This window comes from Pseudophryne corroboree, chromosome 6 (assembly GCF_028390025.1).
Source record: "Pseudophryne corroboree isolate aPseCor3 chromosome 6, aPseCor3.hap2, whole genome shotgun sequence".
In the NCBI taxonomy this organism is placed as follows: Eukaryota; Metazoa; Chordata; class Amphibia; order Anura; family Myobatrachidae; genus Pseudophryne; species Pseudophryne corroboree.
In genome coordinates, this window is record NC_086449.1 from 355607365 (window position 1) to 355628473 (window position 21109).

A 21109-nucleotide genomic window follows, 5' to 3' on the forward strand; every position below is an offset into this window, starting at 1 on the left:
GTCCAAGTTACTGGAGAGAATTGCTTACACTCGCATCACACACTTTCTTAACTCACACAATTTATCGGACCCACTTCAGTCAAGCTTTCGTTCCCAACACTTCACAGAGACAGCACTGACTAAAGTTGTGAATGATCTATTCACTGCTAAGTCTAAAGGCCATTACTCAATTCTTATTCTTCTAGAGCACTCTGCTGCTATTGACACTGTTGACCACTCTCTTCTCTTACAAATACTACAATACTGTAGGTTTTCAGGACACAGCCCTTTCTTGGTTCTTATCCTACCTATCTAATCGTTCTTTCTGTATTTGCTTCTCTGATTCCACCTCCTCTTCACTACCTCTATCAGTTGAAGTACTGCAAGGCTCAGTCTTAGGCTCTCTGCTTTTCTCAATCTCTTGGCAAACTAATCAGCTCTTTTAGATTTCAGTATCTTCTATGTGCAGATGATACTCAAATCTACCTATCCTCCCTAGATTTGTCACCATCAGTACTGGTCCGCATCACTGAATGCGTTTATGCTGTTTCATCTTGGATGTCTTCTTGCCACCTCAAACTTAATATTTCCAAAACAGAATGAATTATGTTTCAACCGGCCAATAGTAGTTACCAACTTGATATCTCTATCACTGTTGATAACTTGACAATCAACCCTACCCAACAAGCCTGCTGTCTAGGTGTCATCTTTTACTCCAAACTGTCCTTTGCTCCCCACATTCAATATGTCTCTAAATCATGTTACATACATCTAAAAAACATATCCAAAATAAGACCTTCTCTTACGCAAGACACTGCAAACGCTCTAATCCATGCACTCATCATCTCTCACATTGATTATTGCAATAGTCTCCTTACTGGTCTTGCCATAAAAAAGAGCTGCATGGCTAATCTTCCTTGCTAGACGTTCATCATCTGCTGATTCACTTTGTCAGTCCCTCTGTTGGCTGCCTGTATTCTACCGTATTCAATATAAAATACTTTTACTTACGTATAATGCTATCAACCAAACTACACCAACATATATCTCTTCACTTATCTCAAAATATCTCCCAAGTCGACCTCTCCGCTCTGCAAAAGATCTGTGTCTCTCATCCACATGCATTACTTGCTCCCATTCCTGACTGCAGAACTTCCTTCAGGCTACAGGAATGTGCCTCAGGCACACAAAGCATAATCCGCGATAACGTGCCGCAAAAATACATGTGATCAGGGATTTATCCCCAATCCCATGTGTTAACACACAATCGCGGGTCCAATTTCACCCGATGATAAAAATGGCCTCTAATTGGATACCGTGATAATGACCGTCAGTCATTAGTCGCGATATCCGAACGTTTTTACTGTCTGAAAGTGCTCCGGGGCAAATAGGATACCGCCCATTTTGGTTTCGCCAAGGTGCACATGTTCTCCTTTTTCTTGCTTTGCTCTTTGTGAATTAAAACTATACATTTTTAAAACATAAAGATTTATCTGTACAAACCCGAAGATATGTCTCAAGAGCAGTCCACATACTCCAATCTTGCAGTTTGGCTCCATCCTTTATATACTTTGTCAGTCGTGCAGTCCTATCAGCTGGCTTTAGATCAGGATGAGCTCGATCCCTAGAAATGTTCAGCACCGTCTCATGTACATATACAGACCACAGGTTATTTGTGGCTTCTGTGGTATGAGGGGGAAATTCCCAATTAGACTTCTGCTGATTGTGACCAAGTTCATGTACATATCCCCATAATCCACTTTTTTTTATTTGCTGAAGGTCTATCATATCCTTTGCTCTCTGCAGATGACACATTATTGGATATCCAGAATGCATCCAACCTACAGTATAGTAATATATTAAAGCCATGTAAGTAATTGACTGCGGTGCATTGACACTATTTTTAACATGCAATTCATGCAATTAGCAACAAGAGCAAAAACGGGTAACCTTTTGGGTAGGTGTTTGGGAAGGCTAAATCCTGGGAAAGATGTCCTGTCCCGTTTTGAGTTGGTGTTTAGGAAGGATACTATCTGTTTTGTTATGGGTTGGTGGGAAGAATAAGTTCTCAGAAGAATAATACATACCCTATTCTAAATTAGTTTTTGTGAAGGATAAATCCTGGGAAGTATAAGTCCTATTCTGGACTAGTGTCTGGAAAGGAAATGTCCTGTCCTCTGCTGGTGTTAAGGAAGAAACGGTCCTGTTCTGGGCTAGTGTTTTAGAAGGATAGGTCCTGTTCTAGGCTAGTGTTGGAGAAGAAAATACCCTGTTCTGGGCTAATGTCTGGGAAGGAAAAGTTCCTCATCCAGAGTCGTACGCAGGAAAGCATCTGTGCAATACCGTCTAACTAATATGCTAAAGCAGCAGGAGGTGCCTTGTGTAAACAGAAGCCTCCTTCCTGCTTCTCTGATCCACTGCTCATAGGCAAACGCAAGAGGGGTTTCTGGTTGCCTGGAAACCACCCTCCTCTTGGCAAGTGGCTCAAATTATGACAGAAACAGCTATAGCATATAATACAATTACTAGAGCTGCTGCCACATCACACAATTTAAGGGACAGAGCAGAGCTGCTGCACATGCCCAGTGGTAGTCAGCTTCTTTTGACAATTTTGCTGTTTGTGTGTGGATCTGAGTCCTCAAGCAGTGCAGTGGACCAGAGAGTAGCTACCAGGAAGGGAGAATATGTGCTTAAAAAGTGTTATACTGGTTCTATTATGTTTGTGTATTTATTTAGTATGGTATGTTGAACCTTTTCCCAACCATTTCTTTTTATTATTTAAATGTTTGATACAGCCTATATCGTAGACCATCTATAGTGTTAAATATTAATACTGTATTCCCTACAGCATCCAGTGTATAAAAATATTTACAATAATGTCCAGGGTTGTTACTAGGTTCTTCTACCACTCCCCCACAGTTCCACACTTGCTCCAATGTTCTGCTAAGTTGGAGATTGCTGACTGCATTTTGAAACCCCCCTTTAGAAATCCTGCATTTGCCGCTACTGCTGCATCTGAAGATGTAACATCAGATCATTCTGTGGGACCATCTCTCATCTGAGAAACCTTTAGGTTGCTTAGATGGCTATCTCAGATCCACAGCTAAGGCCAGTAAATCTGTGTCGGCAGACACAAACACTGCCTTTCGCACTCCAACAATCTGTCGACATGCCTCCGATTTGTGGAACGGACCCAGTTGCCACTTCTTCCCCGTCCCCAAACACCCTCACCCTGTTGTTATGAGCCACGGCTGTGGCTCATTCCTGTTTTGAATTTTGGTTATGTATTTTATGTTATACTTCTATTTCTGTTCCCCGTGGGTGTCATGGGGTGTCTGGAGCCCAGAAGGGATCTTTGAAGTAATATCCCCAAGTGGGGTCTCGAGAGACACAGCCCCAGAGAAGGGTCTAGAGGTCGCTTCCTCAGGAAAGGACTCAAGAGGCATAGCATTAGTGGAGGTTCTGAAGGTTATAGCTTCAGCAAAAGTCCCGGAGGTCATAGTCCCGGGAGAAGTTTCGATAATTATCGACTCAGAGAGGGAGGCTGACGGCCCGGTCCCAGAGAGGGAGGCTGACGGCCCTGTCCCAGAGAGGGAGGCTGACGGCCCGGTCCCAGAGAGGGAGGCTGATGGCCCGGTCCCAGAGAGGGAGGCTGACGGCCCGGTCCCAGAGAGGGAGGCTGACGGCCCGGTCCCAGAGAGGGAGGCTGACGGCCCGGTCCCAGAGAGGGAGGCTGATGGCCCGTTCCCATAGAGGGAGGCTGATGGCCCGGTCCCAGAGAGGGAGTCCGACGGCCCGGTCCCAGAGAGGGAGTCCGACGGCCCGGTCCCAGAGAGGGAGTCCGACGGCCCGGTCCCAGAGAGGGAGTCCGACGGCCCGGTCCCAGAGAGGGAGTCCGACGGCCCGGTCCCAGAGAGGGAGTCCGACGGCCCGGTCCCAGAGAGGAAGGCCGACGGCTCGGTCCCAGTAGAAGAATCCGAGGCCACTGCCCCAGCGGGGTTCACGAAGGCCACTGCCCCAGCGGGGTTCCCGAAGGCCACTGCCCCAGAGGGGGTTCCAAGGGTCACTGCCCCAAAGAGGGTCCCAAAAGTCACAGCCTCGAGTAAGGTCAGTAGTGACCTGGTCCTAGCAATGCACTCCAGTCAGTCAGATGGGGAGGAAGCAGATCTTGACTCTTTTGATATCTCAACGTCTATAGTCTTTGATGGGTACTTAGTCCAATTTTTTGCACTAACCAAACACTACTACACCATTTTGTTGTCTAGACCATTTCTGGGCATCACTTCAGAGAACCTTGTGCTCTATCTGATATAATCCTTTAGAGGGGAGCCTTTTGAGTGGGCATCCAACTTAATGAAAACTGAAGATCCCATTCTTCAGGATCCCCCGGCATTCAGTGATGCAGTTATTAAGAGATATGGTTCCAAAGAAATTGGTTCAGGTTCCTCTAGGTCACCCGTCTTGCCTGCAGAGAGTCCACCGTATACTGTAAACTCGGCACAAAAATCTCAGCCCATTGCTTTGACTACAGGATGTGCTTTTCTGTCTTCTTCTAGTAGTAGTACTGTGCCTGAAAGTTCAGCTCCCAAGGTTAAGAAACCAATCTCTGATTTGAACCCAGCCTTGCTGGGAGGTACCATCAGTTCAGACAATATTTGGGGAATTACCTTGGTCAGACCTCAAGAACTTTGTAAAAAAAAAAAAAGAAGAAGAAAAAGAAATAATTGTTGACTCTTGCCTTGTGTAAAAAAAAAAAAGTTTTTTTTTCCTGTCTTGTGTCCAGTGGCCACCGTCAAGGGGGGGGCACTGTTACAAGCTGTTGCCACAGCTTGTTTCTGTTTCTTGTCTTTGTCTGTTTGTTCCAGTGTCAGGTTTATTAATGTATACCTTGTTTTGGAAAACCTGACTTTTGGGGTCCGTTGACCCCTCCTCAAGGGGGGGGGGGTACTGTTATGAGCCACGGCTGTGGCTCATTCCTGTTTTGCATTTTGGTTATGTATTTTATGTTATACTTCTGTTTCTGTTCCCTGTGGGTGTCATGGGGTGTCCGGAGCACACCCTTAAGGAGAGGATACTGTTATGAACCACAGGTAGTGGTTCATTCCTGTTTTCCGTTTATGTATTTTATGTTATCTTGCAGGCCAGGATTTCCCTTTGCTCTGGTTTAGAAGATTCTTGTTTGCTGCCGGTGGTGAGTCTGTGTAATTGCAGCCTGTTCCCATGTGTTCAGCCTCACCTGTCTGTTAATTGCACCTGTCAGTTGTGCAGCAGGGCAGCTGCACAACATAATTAGTTAGGTTCTCTGCAGCTATTGGAGGACTGCCTGTTATATTTTGGCTGAGTGCATTACACAGACGCCGGTGATAGTTTCTGAGCTTCTGTCTAGCAGTTTCTGTCTAGCTGCTTCCAGTGTCTGATCCAGTGTCTGATCCAGTGTCTGATCCAGTGTCTTGCCTTGAAGCGTTCCTGTTCTGAAGTCCAGTGGCTTTGTCTGTTCCTGATCCTGATTCCGTATCCTGTTCCTTGGTGTCCACTGCTCAGTCGTTGGAACTCTGCCTGTCCTCTGGTCCTGAGAGCCTGTGTCAGCTACATTGGGGGTTCCTGTCCGTTTGCCAGTATTTGTACCGGTTCCGTGAGTAGCGGCTTTGCCGCGTTCGTCGGCCAAGGCCGCTGTATTCTTTAGTTTCTAGTTACTGGTGTTTTGCAGAGGGTTCTGCATATGCTGTCACCACCGGTACACAACAGTATTGTGTCGGCGTGTGGACAGCATTTCCTTTGTTGTTGTTTATCCTGGCGGCTGTGCCGCACATACTTTATTTAAGTTCTGTAGCGCCCCTAACTCTGTATTTCTGTCTTTAGTTAGAGGTTCCCCTTGTCATCACCTCGTCTCAGTTTACGCCTTGTCTCCAACTAAGACCGGGTGGCATCGGAGTTGGGCAGACATAATCCACCCTTCAAACGCGGCTGCCGTGGGCCCAAGAAACCATAGTCACGCAGGCGTAGGCTGACAACAAGGGTGAGACAACGGAGTCAGGTTTCCATAGGGGTTGCTGCTGAGCTCCGTATCTATTGCAGCTTTACGTTCCTGTACTTGGGGCTCATCTGCCCAGTTCCAGGAGTACCAAGTACAGTGAACGTAACACCTGTCACTTAGGCTGGGGCTTAGGGCTCTGCGTACAAGGAAGCAGGGCCCATTCTGCACATGCGCTGAATGGGTCCTGCACACAGGGTCGGACTGGCCCACAGGGGTACCAGGGAAACCACAGGTAGGCCCCACTGCCTGAGGGCCCACTCCTTCCTCTAGGGATCAGGTTCCAGACTATGCGCTTGTATTATACATGGTAGATATGTTGCATTACACTGCACTAAACTATTGTGTATTTCAAGCCTCTGTGGAGGCTGGCCCCACCCTTTGTAGGCTGGCCACACCCCTAAGTATGGGCTCCTAGAACTGCATTCCCCCGGTGGGCCCTTCATGTCCCAGTCTGACACTGCCTGCACATGCACAGTTTCCTCACTTGTACGCTAACCATTACCATACAAGTCTGAATCAGGCCCTTAATTCCCTGCTTTCCCAATGATGAAGCAGGATAGTTAGCATGGCCCACATGTCACGGCATGATCATGGAGCATCTGAGAAATGGTTGTGTGGTTTGGGATCATGAAGATGTGTGAACTGATTTGCTATCTGGCAATGTTTCCCAATATGTTCATGATAATTATTATTGCTACCCAAAACTGATAGGGAATTCTGTTTGTGTATTTAGGCAGAGTTTATTTTAAAAATAGAAGACCTTCCACCCCCTAAAAATTAAAAAATACCATGAAATCATGAGAGCTAGCAGTCTACCAACCTAGAGAGAGCTGCACATCCGCCACGATTCTTTCAGGACGTGCAAATTTCTTTGGAATTGCAGCAAGATCAGCTACTGCCACCATGACATCATCCCACTGAGTCATTAAATCATCAGGGTCATCTAATGAGCGGATTACTTCAGAAGGGACAGTAAGGATTATGTTATCTGTAATCAGCTCAGCCCAAGGAGCTGGATATTTGCGAATAGTTTGCACCCAGGATGAGTTGGAAGTTTGGCCTAGGGGAAAAGTCAAAACAATTCACTGATTAAAGTAGTAAGTATAAGTAAGCTGCATATTTTCCACATCAATGTTAAAACAGTGGGGTATATTTACTAAAATTCGTATTTTCCCGACTGAGGTTAAAGTTCAAACACGAATGACATCGAAAGTCTAAATTTGCAACTTTTTGAATTTATTACGACTAATTTACTAAGCTGTCGTATTCTGCATTTTCGTATTTACCGATTTCGATGTCATTCGTATTTTTTGGCAGTGTTTTACGGGAGTGAATTGTAAAACACTGCCGATTTTAGCACAATGAATCTCGGCCGGATCTGTGCGATCCGTGCTGGGCTTCATTGTGCATCTTTCGAAAAATGTTAAACTTGGTTAAATTTTTTTTAAAAAAATGCGTGGGGTCCCCCCTTCTAAGCAAAACCAGCCTCGGGCTCTTTGAGCCGGTCCTGGTTGAAAAAATATGGGGAAAAAAGTGACAGGGGTTCCCCCATATTTAAACAACCAGCACCGGGCTCTGCGCCTGGTCCTGGTTCCAAAAATACGGGGGACAAAAAGCATAGGGGTCCCCCGTATTTTTAAAACCAGCACCGGGCTCCACTAGCCAGGTACATAATGCCACAGCCGGGGGACACTTTTATATAGGTCCCTGCGGCCCTGGCATTACATACCCAACTAGTCTCCCCTGGCCGGGGTACCCTGGAGGAGTGGGGACCCCTTCAATCAAGGGGTCCCCCCCTCCAGCCACCCAAGGGCCAGGGGTGAAGCCAGAGGCTGTCCCCCCCATCCAAGGGCGGCGGATGGGGGGCTGATAGCCTTTGTGAAAAGTTTTGAATATTGTTTTTAGTAGCAGTACTACAAGTCGCAGCAAGCCTCCACCGCAAGCTGGTACTTAGAGAACCACAAGTACCAGCATGCGGAGGAAAACCGGGCCCGCTGGTACCTGTAGTACTACTACTAAAAAAATACCCCAATAAAAACAGAACACACACACCTTGAAAGTATAACTTTATTACATCCATGCACACTTACATACACACATACTTACCTACCTCTGTTCACAAGTGGCTCGGTCCCCTTCTCCACTTAGAATCCACGGGGTACCTGTAAATAAAATTATACTCACATAATCCAGTGGAGATCGGTCCTCTTCTGTTCTCTTTGTAATCCAGGAATTTGGCAAAATAACAAAACGAACACCCGACCACGAACTGAAAGGGGCCCCATGTTTTCACATGGGACCCCTTTCCCCGACTGCCAGGAACCCCCCCTGACTTATGTCTAAGAGGGTTCCTTCAGCCAATCAGGATGCGCCACGTTGTGGCACCCTCCTGATTGGCTGTGTGCTCCTGAAGTGTCTGTCAGGCAGCACACGGCAGTGTTACAATGTAGCGCCTATGCGCTCCATTGTAACCAATGGTGGGAACTTTGAGATCAGCGGTTGACCGAAAGTAACCTCACCGCTGACCACAACAATCCAGTTAGAGTTAAAAAAAAAATAGTAACAGTTGGGATTTGCCTAACCAGCCTTATGCTGGTCACAAACAAATTATATTTCTCTAACATCCTAGTGGATGCTGGGGACTCCGTAAGGACCATGGGGAATAGACGGGCTCCGCAGGAGACTGGGCACTCTAAGAAAGATTTAGTACTACTGGTGTGCACTGGCTTCTCCCTCTATGCCCCTCCTCCAGACCTCAGTTAGAATCTGTGCCCGGCCAGAGCTGGGTGCTTTTAGTGAGCTCTCCTGAGCTTGCTAATAAGAAAGTATTTTAGTTAGGTTTTTTATTTTCAGAGAGCTTCTGCTGGCAACAAACTCTCTGCTACGTGGGACTGAGGGGAGAGAAGCAAACCTACTAACTGCGGCTAGGTTGCGCTTCTTAGGCTACTGGACACCATTAGCTCCAGAGGGTTCGAACACAGGATCTTAACCTTGGTCGTCCGTTCCCGGAGCCGCGCCGCCGTCCCCCTCTCAGAGCCAGAAGACAGAAGCCGGCAGAAGCAAGAAGACATCGAAATCGGCGGCAGAAGACTCCTGTCTTCACATGAGGTAGCGCACAGCACTGCAGCTGTGCGCCATTGCTCCCACACTACCCGCACACTCCGGTCACTGTAGGGTGCAGGGCGCAGGGGGGGGCGCCCTGGGCAGCAATTATGATACCTCTTTGGCAAAAAGGCACATATATACAGCTGGGCACTGTATATATGTACGAGCCCCCGCCATTATTTTTACACAGAAGCGGGACAGAAGCCCGCCACTGAGGAGGCGGGGCCTTCTTCCTCAGCACTCACCAGCGCCATTTTCTCTCCACAGCTCCGCTGAGAGGAAGCTCCCCAGGCTCTCCCCTGCAGTCTCAAGGTAGAAAAAGGGTAAAAAAGAGAGGGGGGGGGGGGAACATAAATTTAGGCGCATTTATCATTATACAGCAGCTACTGGGTAAACACTAAGTTACTGTGTAATCCCTGGGTTATATAGCGCTGGGGTGTGTGCTGGCATATTCTCTCTCTGTCTCACCAAAAGGCCTTGTGGGGGTCCTGTCCTCATTTAGAGCATCCCCTGTGTGTGTGCGGTGTGTTGGTACGTTTGTGTCGACATGTTTGACGAGGAAGGATACGTGGAGGCAGAACAGGTGCAAATGAATGTGGTGTCGCCGCCGACGGTGCCGACACCTGATTGGATGGATATGTGGAAGGTGTTAAATGATAACGTAAACTCCTTGCATAAAAGGTTGGATAAAGCTGATGTCTTGGGACAGTCAGGGTCTCAACCCTACAGCTCAGAGGCCGTTGGGGTCTCAAAAGCGCCCACTATCCCAGATTGTTGACACAGATATCGACACGGATTCTGACTCCAGTGTCGATGGCGATGATGCAAAGTTGCAGCCTAAAATGACTAAAGCCATCCGCTACATGATTATTGCAATGAAGGATGTATTGCACATATCGGAGGAAAACCCTGTCCCTGACAAGAAGGTTTATAGGTTTGGGGAGAAAAAGCAAGAAGTGACTTTTCCCCCTTCACATGAATTAAACGAATTATGTGAAAAAGCGTGGGATTCTCCTGATAGGAAAGTACTGATTTCCAAAAGATTACTTATGGCGTACCCTTTCCTGCCAACGGACAGGTTACGCTGGGAATCCTCCCCTAGGGTAGACAAAGCGTTGACACGCTTATCTAAGAAGGTGGCCCTGCCGTCACAGGATACGGCTGCCCTAAAGGATCCTGTGGATAGGAAGCAGGAAGGTATCTTGAAGTCTGTTTATACACATTCTGGTACTCTACTGAGGCCAGCAATTGCTTCGGCCTGGATGTGTAGTGCTGTAGCAGCATGGACAGATGCTCTGTCTGAGGAGATAGATACCCTGGACAGGGAGACTGTTTTACTGACCCTAGGACATATCAAAGACGCTGTCCTATATATGAGGGATGCCCAAAGGGACATTTGCCTGTTGGGCTCTAGAATAAACGCAATGTCGATTTCTGCCAGAGGGGTCCTGTGGACTCGGCAATGGACAGGTGATGCCGACTCTAAAAAACACATGGAGGTTTTACCTTACAAGGGTGAGGAATTGTTTGGGGACGGTCTCTCTGACCTAGTTTCCACAGCTACGGCTGGGAAGTAAAAATTTTTACCATATATTCCCTCACAACCAAAGAAAGCACCGTATTACCAAATGCAGTCCTTTCGTTCACAAAAAAGCAAGAAAGTCAGAGGTGCATCCTTTCTTGCCAGAGGCAGGGGTAGAGGAAAAAAGCTGCACCATGCAGCTAGTTCCCAGGAACAAAAGTCCTCCACGGCTTCCACTAAATCCACCGCATGACGCTGGGGCTCCACAGGCGGAGCCAGGAGCGGTGGGGGCGCGTCTCCGAAATTTCAGCCATCAGTGGGTTCGCTCACGGGTGGATCCTTGGGATATACAAATTGTGTCTCAGGGATACAAGCTGGAATTCGAAGTGACGCCACCTCACCGTTACCTAAAATCGGCCCTGCCAGCTTCCCCCATGGAAAGGGAGGTAGTGTTAGCGGCGATTCGCAAGTTATATCTCCAGCAGGTGGTGGTACAGGTTCCCCTCCTTCAACAGGGAAGGGGTTACTATTCCACTATGTTTGTTGTACCGAAACCGGACGGTTCGGTCAGGCCCATTTTGAATTTAAAATCCCTGAACATTTATCTGAAGAAATTCAAGTTCAAAATGGAATCGCTCAGAGCGGTCATTGCAAGCCTGGAAGAGGGGGATTTTATGGTGTCTCTGGACATCAAGGATGCTTACTTACATGTCCCCATTTATCCACCTCATCAGGAGTACCTCAGGTTTGTGGTACAGGACTGTCATTACCAATTCCAGACGTTGCCGTTTGGCCTGTCGACGGCACAGAGAATTTTTACCAAGATAATGGCGGAGATGATGGTGCTCCTTCGCAAGCAAGGAGTTACAATTATCCCATACTTGGACGATCTCCTCATAAAGGCGAGGTCCAGGGAGCAGTTGCTGATCAGCATAGCACACTCTCAGGAAGTGTTGCAACAGCACGGCTGGATTCTGAATATTCCAAAGTCGCAGCTGATTCCTACGACGTCTGCCCTTCCTGGGCATGATTCTGGACACAGACCAGAGGAAGGTGTTTCTCCCGGAGGAAAAGGCTCAGGAGCTCGTGGCTCTAGTCAGAGAACTCCTAAAGCTAAAACAGGTATCGATGCATCGGCTGATCACCCTGTCCCCCAGGGCCAGGGTGTCTCTTCTGTGGTGGCTGCAGAGTGCTCACCTTCTGGAGGGCCGCAGGTTCGGCATACAGGACTGGGTCCTGGTGACCATAGATGCAAGCCTCCGAGGATGGTGGGCAGTCACTCAGGGAAGAAACTTCCAAGGGCTGTGGTCAAGTCAGGAGACTTGTCTGCACATCAATATCCTGGAACTAAGGGCCATATACAACGTCCTGAGTCAAGCGGAGCCTCTGCTTCGAAACAAACCAGTGCTGATTCAGTCAGACAACATCACTGCAGTGGCCCATGTAAACCGCCAGGGCGGCACAAGAAGCAGGGTGGCAATGGCGGAAGCCACCAGGATTCTTTGGGGGGCGGAGAATCACGTGCAAGCACTGTCAGCAGTGTTCATTCCGGGCGTGGACAACTGGGAAGCAGACTTCCTCAGCAGGCACGACCTCCACCCGGGAGAGTGGGGACTTCATCAGGAAGTCTTCACGCAGATTGCAAATCGATGGGAGCTGCCACAGGTGGACATGATGGCGTCCCGCCTCAACAAAAAGCTAAAAAGGTATTGCGCCAGGTCAAGAGACCCTCAGGCGATAGCTGTGGACGCACTAGTAACTCCGTGGGGGTTCCAGTCGGTCTATGTGTTTCCTCCTCTTCCTCTCATACCCAAGGTGCTGAGAATCATAAGAAAATGAGGAGTGAGAACAATACTCATTGTTCCGGATTGGCCAAGAAGGACTTGGTACCCGGAACTGCAAGAAATGCTCACAGAGGACCCATGGCCTCTGCCTCTCAGACAGGACCTGTTGCAACAAGGGCCCTGTCTGTTCCAAGACTTACCGCGGCTGCGTTTGACGGCATGGCGGTTGAACGCCGGATCCTAGCGGAAAAAGGCATTCCGGATGAAGTTATTCCTACGCTGATAAAGGCTAGGAAGGACGTGACAACAAAGCATTATCACCGTATATGGCGAAAATATGTTGCTTGGTGTGAGGCCAGGAAGGCCCCTACAGAGGAATTCCAGCTAGGCCGATTCCTGCACTTCCTACAGTCAGGAGTGACTATGGGCCTAAAATTAGGGTCCATAAAGGTCCAGATTTCGGCCCTATCCATTTTCTTTCAAACAGAACTGGCTTCACTTCCTGAGGTTCAGACGTTTGTTAAGGGAGTGCTGCATATTCAGCCCCCTTTTGTGCCACCAGTGGCACCTTGGGATCTTAACGTGGTGTTGGGTTTCCTGAAATCCCACTGGTTTGAGCCACTTAAGACCGTGGAGCTAAAGTATCTCACATGGAAAGTGGTCATGCTGTTGGCCTTAGCTTCGGCTAGGCGTGTGTCAGAATTGGCGGCTTTGTCATGTAAAAGCCCCTATCTGGTTTTCCATATGGACAGGGCAGAATTGCGGACTCGTCCGCAATTTCTGCCAAAGGTGGTGTCATCTTTTCATTTGAACCAACCTATTGTGGTGCCTGCGGCTACTCGTGACTTGGAGGATTCCAAGTTGCTGGACGTAGTCAGGGCTTTGAAGATTTATGTAACCAGAACGGCTGGACTCAGGAAGACTGACTTGCTGTTTATCCTGTATGCATCCAACAAGCTAGGTGCTCCTGCTTCAAAGCAAACTATTGCTCGCTGGATCTGTAACACGATTCAGCAGGCTCATTCTGCGGCTGGATTGCCGCATCCAAAATCAGTGAAAGCCCATTCCACAAGGAAGGTGGGCTCTTCTTGGGTGGCTGCCCGAGGGGTCTCGGCATTACAGCTTTGCCGAGCTGCTACTTGGTAGGGTTCAAACACATTTGCAAAATTCTACAAGTTTGATACCCTGGCTGAGGAGGACCTTGTGTTTGCCCATTCGGTGCTGCAGAGTCATCCGCACTCTCCCGCCCGTTTGGGTACTTTGGTATAATCCCCATGGTCCTTACGGAGTCCCCAGCATCCACTAGGACGTTAGAGAAAATAAGATTTTACTCACCGGTAAATCTATTTCTCGTAGTCCGTAGTGGATGCTGGGCGCCCGTCCCAAGTGCGGACTTTCTGCAATACGTGTATATAGTTATTGCTTAATAAAGGGTTATGTTATGTTGGCATCCATTGGTTGATGTTCTGTTGTTTGTTCATACTGTTAACTGGGTAAGTTTATCACAAGTTATACGGTGTGATTGGTGTGGCTGGTATGAGTCTTACCCTGGATTCCAAAATCCTTTCCTTGTAATGTCAGCTCTTCCGGGCACAGTTTCCTTAACTGAGGTCTGGAGGAGGGGCATAGAGGGAGGAGCCAGTGCACACCAGTAGTACTAATTCTTTCTTAGAGTGCCCAGTCTCCTGCGGAGCCCGTCTATTCCCGATGGTCCTTACGGAGTCCCCAGCATCCACTACGGACGACGAGAAATAGATTTACCGGTGAGTAAAATCTTATTTTTTCTTTCTTCATTTCTCAATGAACATTTGCATCTCTGTAAAAAAACACATTAATATTCCAGTCCATGTTACATTATTACTAATTTATTAGCAATTTGAGTCTTTCATCATCATCATCATCATCATCGTGTTGGTCAAAAAATTGCTGACCATTTTACACACATTACCGTTTTCCTGCTTTTTCTCCAGTAATCAGTATGCTACATTGTAGACATGCCTAATTTAATGTAATATGAAATAGGATTGCTGTGCTTCATACATTAACAATGCACATACTGTATGGTTTACAGTGGGATTTAATGGAGTCTGAGATCGCCGGAGGTCTGGGATGCCTGTAGAGCTATGACTTTTTCTGAAACGGCATGATTTTGCCTTATAAGTAATTGCCCCTTTAAAAAAGCGCCCAAGTTCAGCCGGTGTCCCGCACCTCCGGCGATCTCGGACTCTATTACATCTCGCCAAATATGTGCATTGTTATTATATGAAGCGCAGCAATCCTATTTCATATTATGTGAAAATGGGACCCCCCCTGGGCTAGCATAACTAAACTGCCTCAGAACACTATCCACGTGGACGCCTACCGGGAATACTACACTGTGCCCGAAGTGTGGTAAGCAGAGCAAGACACCATGCCCGAAGTGAGCCTGCGAGCGTCCATGTTTTGATGTTCTGAATAAGTTTGGTGATGTTCTGAAGCAGTTTAGTTATACTAACCCAGGGGGTCCCATGTTCTGACCTTGAACCGAAACATTGTTTAATGCTATGCAACATATGTGTTAGAAAAGTTGTAATAAAGGTATCCCACGCTTACCTTTTATATAGGTTGGAGCCAGTTCTGCTCCATGCACTGATACTGAAATCATCCCCAGATTGCTGTTTCCCTTCACAATAATGTACAGCAGGCCTCCCCAGACAGAGGAGACCACAACCCTCTGATCAGTAACACTCTTCTTTAAGACAACCACTGGAGCACGGCACAGCTCATTTCGGCTACTCAGGTTATCTGTATGACAACCAACCTGAACCTGTAATACATACCAAAAGGATATGATAGATAGGAACTACACAGACAGAAGGGGTAATTTTTTTATACAAATAAATTTGCTAATACAGTAATTATTGTATGCCTGACTGCAGTTGAGTTGAGTCTTTCTCAGAGTAGTGGAACAGTATTTCATACACAGTAGGTGGAGTTTAGTCTCCCATTAGCCTCTCTAATGCTCGGAAAATTGAAAACACAGCGACAGTTGCAGTGCCGACTACATACATAGTACAGAGGGGGAGCGGGTTAGCGCATATCAACATACATGCTGAGACTTTTGTAACATATGTGCTGGCTGCAGGTCTTCGGGGATCATCAGTCATGTGTCTATCACAGCTGCCGCTGCCCCCAGGGCGCAGCATTCAGCTTCAGTTTCCTTCAAAGTCTTCCCCCAGACTCCAGTGAAACTTATCAAATGGGAGTCAGGTAGAGGGGTGGGGTGGGGTGGGGGGGGTTAGAAGGAGAGTTATGCCGAATGCTGAGTCCATGGTGCTGCATAGCGCCTATGATAGATGCAGTGCTTCCGATCCCTGGGGACCTGCTGCTAGCACATACACTATGTGGACAAAAGTATTTGGCCACACCTGTTAGAATTCTGGTGTTTCAATCAGACCCGTTGCCACAAGTGTATAAAATCAAGCACCTAGCTATGCAGTCTCCATTTGCAAACATTTCTGATACAAAATGGATCATTCTGAAGAGCTCAGTGATTTCAAGCGTGGTACTGTTAAAGCATGCCACCTTTGCAATAAGATGGTTCATAAAATTTCATCCCTGCTGGATATATCACAGTCAACTGAATGTGATATTACCAGAAAGTAGAAGCGTTTAGAGACAACAGCAACTTAGCCATGAAGTGGGAAACCACATAAAATCACAGAGCGGGGTCAACGTCTGCTAAGGCGCATGGTTCGTAAAAGTCAGCAAAGCTCTGCTAATTCCATTGCTGAAGAGATCAGAACTTCCACTGGCATTAATGTAAGCAAAACATCTGTGCATCTGGAGCTTAATGGAATGGGTTTCCATGTCTGAGCAGCTGCATGCAAGCCTCACATCACCAAGTCCAATGCCATGCATCAGATGAAGTGGTGTAAAGCACACCGATACTGGACTGTGGAGCAGTGGGAACGTGTTATGTGGAGTTATGACTCATGCTTCTCTGTTTGGCAGTCAGATGGGTGAATTTGAGTTTGGCAGATGCTGGGAGAACGTTACCTACCTGACTGCATTACGACAACTGTGAAGATTTGTGGAGGAGGGAAAATGGTATGGGGCTGTTTTTAAGGGTTTAGGCTAGGCCTCTTATATCCAATGAAGAGCAATCTTAATGCTTCAGCATACCAAGACATTTTGGACAATGCTATGCTTCCAACTTCATGGCAACAGTTTGGGGAAGACCCTTTTCTATTCCAACATGACTGTGCCCCAGTGCACAAAGCAAGGACTAAAAAGACTTGTTTTGATGAGTTCAGTGTGGAAAAACCTGACAGGCCCTCACAGAGCTATGACCTCAACCCAATTGACTTCCTTTGGGATGAAGTGGAATGGAAATTGCGAGCCAGGCCTACTCGTCCAACATCAGTGCCCAACCTCATAAATGCTCTACAGAATAAACGGGCACAAATTCCCACAGAAACACTCCAAAATATTGTGGAAAGCCTTCCAAGAAGAGTGGAAGTTATTATAGCTGCAAAAGGGGAACCAGCTCCATATTAAAGTATATGCATTTGAATACAATGTCATTACTGTGTCCCTGCTGATGTAATGGCCTGGCATTCCGAATACTTTTGTCCATATTGTGTATGTTACATACATCTTATCATGTATGTTGATATGTGCTAACCCACTCTCCCTCTGTACTATGTAGTCAGCACTAAACAATTAACTTAACGGATTGTCATGTAAATAATATTTCAAAGAGATAATTTATAATGAGCAGAAGTAGTTTATTTGGCCTGAATAATGACACAAAAGATATTAAACTATCAAACTATCAAATGGAACGATACCTACACAATCATCATAATCTTACTTTTTGCTACCTTACATTACCATTACTCCCAACACTGAAACATATATAATCTGGTCAAAATAGGCCCATCCCTAATCCCGCCTCTAATTTGGCCAAATAAAACCAATAAGGCCCATGACTCAGAGCTGTCCTACTAAATAGACATTTAGAAGGTATACCATTTAACTAAAAGCAAATATTATTCAATATAAAGAAACATTACCTGAAGACCTTTCCCCAAGACTGAGTCTGGAAACAGAAGTATTGCTGTTTTCCTGGGAGGGAGGTAGAGTCCAGTACTTCTCCATGCATCGTCACCTGGGGCAGAGTATCAGTGTCACTACATATATTTCTCAATAATCCTTCTGATCAAACATAATTGCCATGATTCAGAATTTATCTTAAAGAAATCTTGTGTGTTTTTGCATTACCAATGTTCCGGAACTGGTGCAGAGACATGCGCACTTCACCTGCTTCTCTACTTGCAACTGAGGTGGCAATGGGGTGTAACAGGAAGTGCTCATGTAGGCACAGTTCAGTGAGGCCATGTTGACGCAATTGCGTGTTATCCAGAGTTGGGCATAAGCAGAGATTTAAAGTTTAAAATATTAAATATAAAAAAATAAAGAGTAAACTTTCTACGAGTGTTGAACAACATGACAGATTTTCAAGAGACCATTGCTAGAAGTGTAAAAAAAATACAATATGACGCACATTGTAACATTAATTAGAACAATAATAAAATCTAAAAAACACACATCCACATGGAGCATGTGTCATTCTCACAGCACAGTGTATCCATAAATCTAATGGAATATCTGCAAATACAACATATACAGGTATGTACTCATATACCTAGCCTCAATACGCCAATGCGTCGTGAGAAGCCTGCCACATGTGAGCCCCAGGGGGGTACCATGTTGACCTTTTGTACCTGTCGACCTAATGTATGTCGATAATATGGTGTCGACCTAATACTGGTAAACCCATCAACTGGATACCAGTTGGAACATCACCTAGTAGTTGACTGGTTTCATACCGTCGATCTGAGTGGAAGCATTTATGTTGTTGTAATTTTATATCAGTGTTTAGCGAGTCTATACGTATACTGTATAATCTTCCCAATGCTGGTATCCTTGTGTAGGGTGACTTCCAGCCAATCAATGCGGCAGACTTTAAACAGTTTAGCATAGAACAAAGATATAGTGGGAAGGGGGGTCATTATGGATCCACATTTCTAGAATACACTCTTGTGTGAATACAAATATAATAAGTAGGCGTTTTCTACTACCCTGTAATAATATAATTAATGGGGGAATGATATCTAAAATTGTCAACTCCACTGACAAAGGCAAGTAATTAAATAAGTAGGTACTTGCTGCCAGAAATTAATTATAATGAGGCATTCCCAAAAGCAGTCCACAAACTTAGCATCCACTGCACTGCGGAATATGTGTGCGCTATATAAATAACTTGTAATAAATAAATCAATAAATCCACTGCTCCACATTTGGGTCAAGTCCCAGTCTCTGAAACGCCAAGTAAGAATCTATGATGATCGTAATGATACCCTTCATGATATATCTAATAAAACATTTCTCTATACATGGGAGAAGACATAGTGTATATTGAATAAGAGAATGTTTTCAGAAGCTGTTCTAGGGGGATATGAGGAAATGTCTGTAGCCAGGAAGATATTCCCTCATTAATTTTCTCCAGGTCTGTAGGAGCTTGCAAAAGCTTTTAGTGGGTATTGGACCAATTGTGAAGAGTGAGATGCCAATTAACTTAGCCAACATAGTGCTGAGCTTGATACAGTGCAAAAATCTGTGAATTCTATACTGTGTATTTATCTACAATGGACTGTATGCGCAGGGCGCTTGAATGTTGACATCCGCTAAAGCTCTCATATTAGTGATACCTCGCGGACCCCAGGAGATAAATGATTATGGTCTGACCCTTTTGAAATTCTGTATTAGCAGATAGTGGTGACAACAGCGTGTAGCCACACGGTTCAGGCCGTCATTAATAGAGGGTTTTGAATAATGTCCTTTTGAAGTTTTTGTTTATGGTTGTGTTAAAATGAGAGATGGTTTGATGAGGCAAAAAGGACTGTTCAACATCAGAAATTATGTCTAAATTTGCGTGGTCAATCCAATCGCGGATATATTGGCATGGCTATATAGTTTCAGATTAGGGAAGTTAACACCTCCAGTAGCTGGGGATTGTTGCAGCTTCAGTAAACTCATTCTAGGCTTTATGTTCTGTCATTTAAATTTACAAAACGCACCATAAATGAGTTTCTCATCTCCCATGGACAATAAAATAGGCAACATTTGAAGCGGGTATAATAGATTCAGAAATGCTATAATTTTAATCAGATGTATCCTACCCATGTAAGAGAACATTAAATGATTCCATTCAGTAAATCCTCCTACTGCTTCCTTAATGACGCTGGACATATTAAGATTATATAAATCTTGCACATTCTTTGGTAAGTAAATTACCAAATTTTTAAAAAACTTTTGGAGCCCTAGAGATCTGAAGATCAGCACTCCATAAAACCTGTGCGGTGGGGCCTAGGAGTAAGGCATGTGATTTAGCATAATTAATATTGAATCCCGAGACCAAGCCAAATTATCCAACTTTTTCTCTAAATAGAGGAAAATGGTAATTCTGGATGAGAAATATACAAAGGCAGATAAACTGCAAAAACCTTGAGTTTAACCTCTTGGGATCCTAATTGGATTCCACGAAAAGTGATCCAAGATTATAGTATTCTCATAAGGGAGTCAATAACTATGTTGAATAAAAGGTTTGATAGAATGGTCTCTTGTAAATATCATGGTTCGTCATACATAGATGGTTTGCACTTATATTTTTTTATATATATTTATTTTTTAATGTTATAGCACCATACAGCAATCTTTTGTCTTTTGCTGAATGTGAATAGGTGAGACAATATTTCTTTTTTTTTTTATAAGCTGGTGTGCACGTTGTTTATGCTTTTTGGGTACTGAATTTATTTAAATGACGATATGCCTGTTGTCAGACAGATCTTTTACTCCAAAGTATGAAATGGACACTGATGACTGTTGGCAGATTAAGAGTACAGATAGGAAGCAGACGCACAAGATACATTCAACTTTGCAAACAGACAAATAAACACATTTTTCTTTCTTTGCACACAATATGGGAGCACTTATTTCAGCCCATTAGAAATGCTCAAGAAATAAGCACTCACCATATTTTTGTTATAAAAAGCCATTACTGTTTAATCATCTGACTGTAAAAGTCCCACAGTGCCATTAAAGCCAGGTTAACAATGGAGCAAATGGGACTCCAGCTCCAGACCTCCACATAAAAATAGGCCCATCATCGAGACTGCATGGTAATGCCACTCTGTTGGCCATAAAATTCTATTTCTCCTTTTCTCACAAAATGAGGCAATTATTCAACTTTTTCCATATTTAGGAAGATATTGGGACTATTAGTGTAGAGGGTGTACACACCCATGTGAGATTGGCCACGACCACACTGCACTGGTAACAGCTCTTCAGCTTTGATCATTTTCAGCTCAAACAATGTAGCCATTAATCTGGCCCTGAGTTACCATGCCAACATATTGGACCACAACCAAGACCTTTTTCAAAGATTAGGATATCCACGTTGCATCAGAATATAATGCTCATGTGGTTTATCTTCAGATGGTGTTTGGAACCTACCAGCCCTGAAAAGGGTCCTGGAAATGTCGGCATGGCACTATATGATTTCACCCCAGGGAGGTGATCAAACATTAATGGCTTTCTTTGGAAATGCACAATTCTTGAACTTGTTCTTTGATATATATA

The 21109-nt window shown here is 45.4% G+C and overlaps 1 protein-coding gene across 3 annotated transcripts in view; it reads right to left on the bottom strand.

Annotated features, from left to right (window-relative positions):
* The window catches only part of LOC134932303 (TRPM8 channel-associated factor homolog), an 82861-nt gene that overhangs the window by 12822 nt on the left and 48930 nt on the right, over positions 1-21109 (bottom strand). For all 3 annotated transcript variants that reach the window (XM_063926617.1, XM_063926616.1, XM_063926618.1), the window contains exons 4-7: positions 17482-17576; positions 15017-15230; positions 6834-7073; positions 1483-1820 (exon numbers count right to left, since the gene is read on the bottom strand). In XM_063926617.1, the coding sequence (XP_063782687.1) occupies positions 1483-1820; positions 6834-7073; positions 15017-15230; positions 17482-17576 (887 nt within the window). The remainder of the gene's footprint in view (positions 1-1482; positions 1821-6833; positions 7074-15016; positions 15231-17481; positions 17577-21109) is intronic.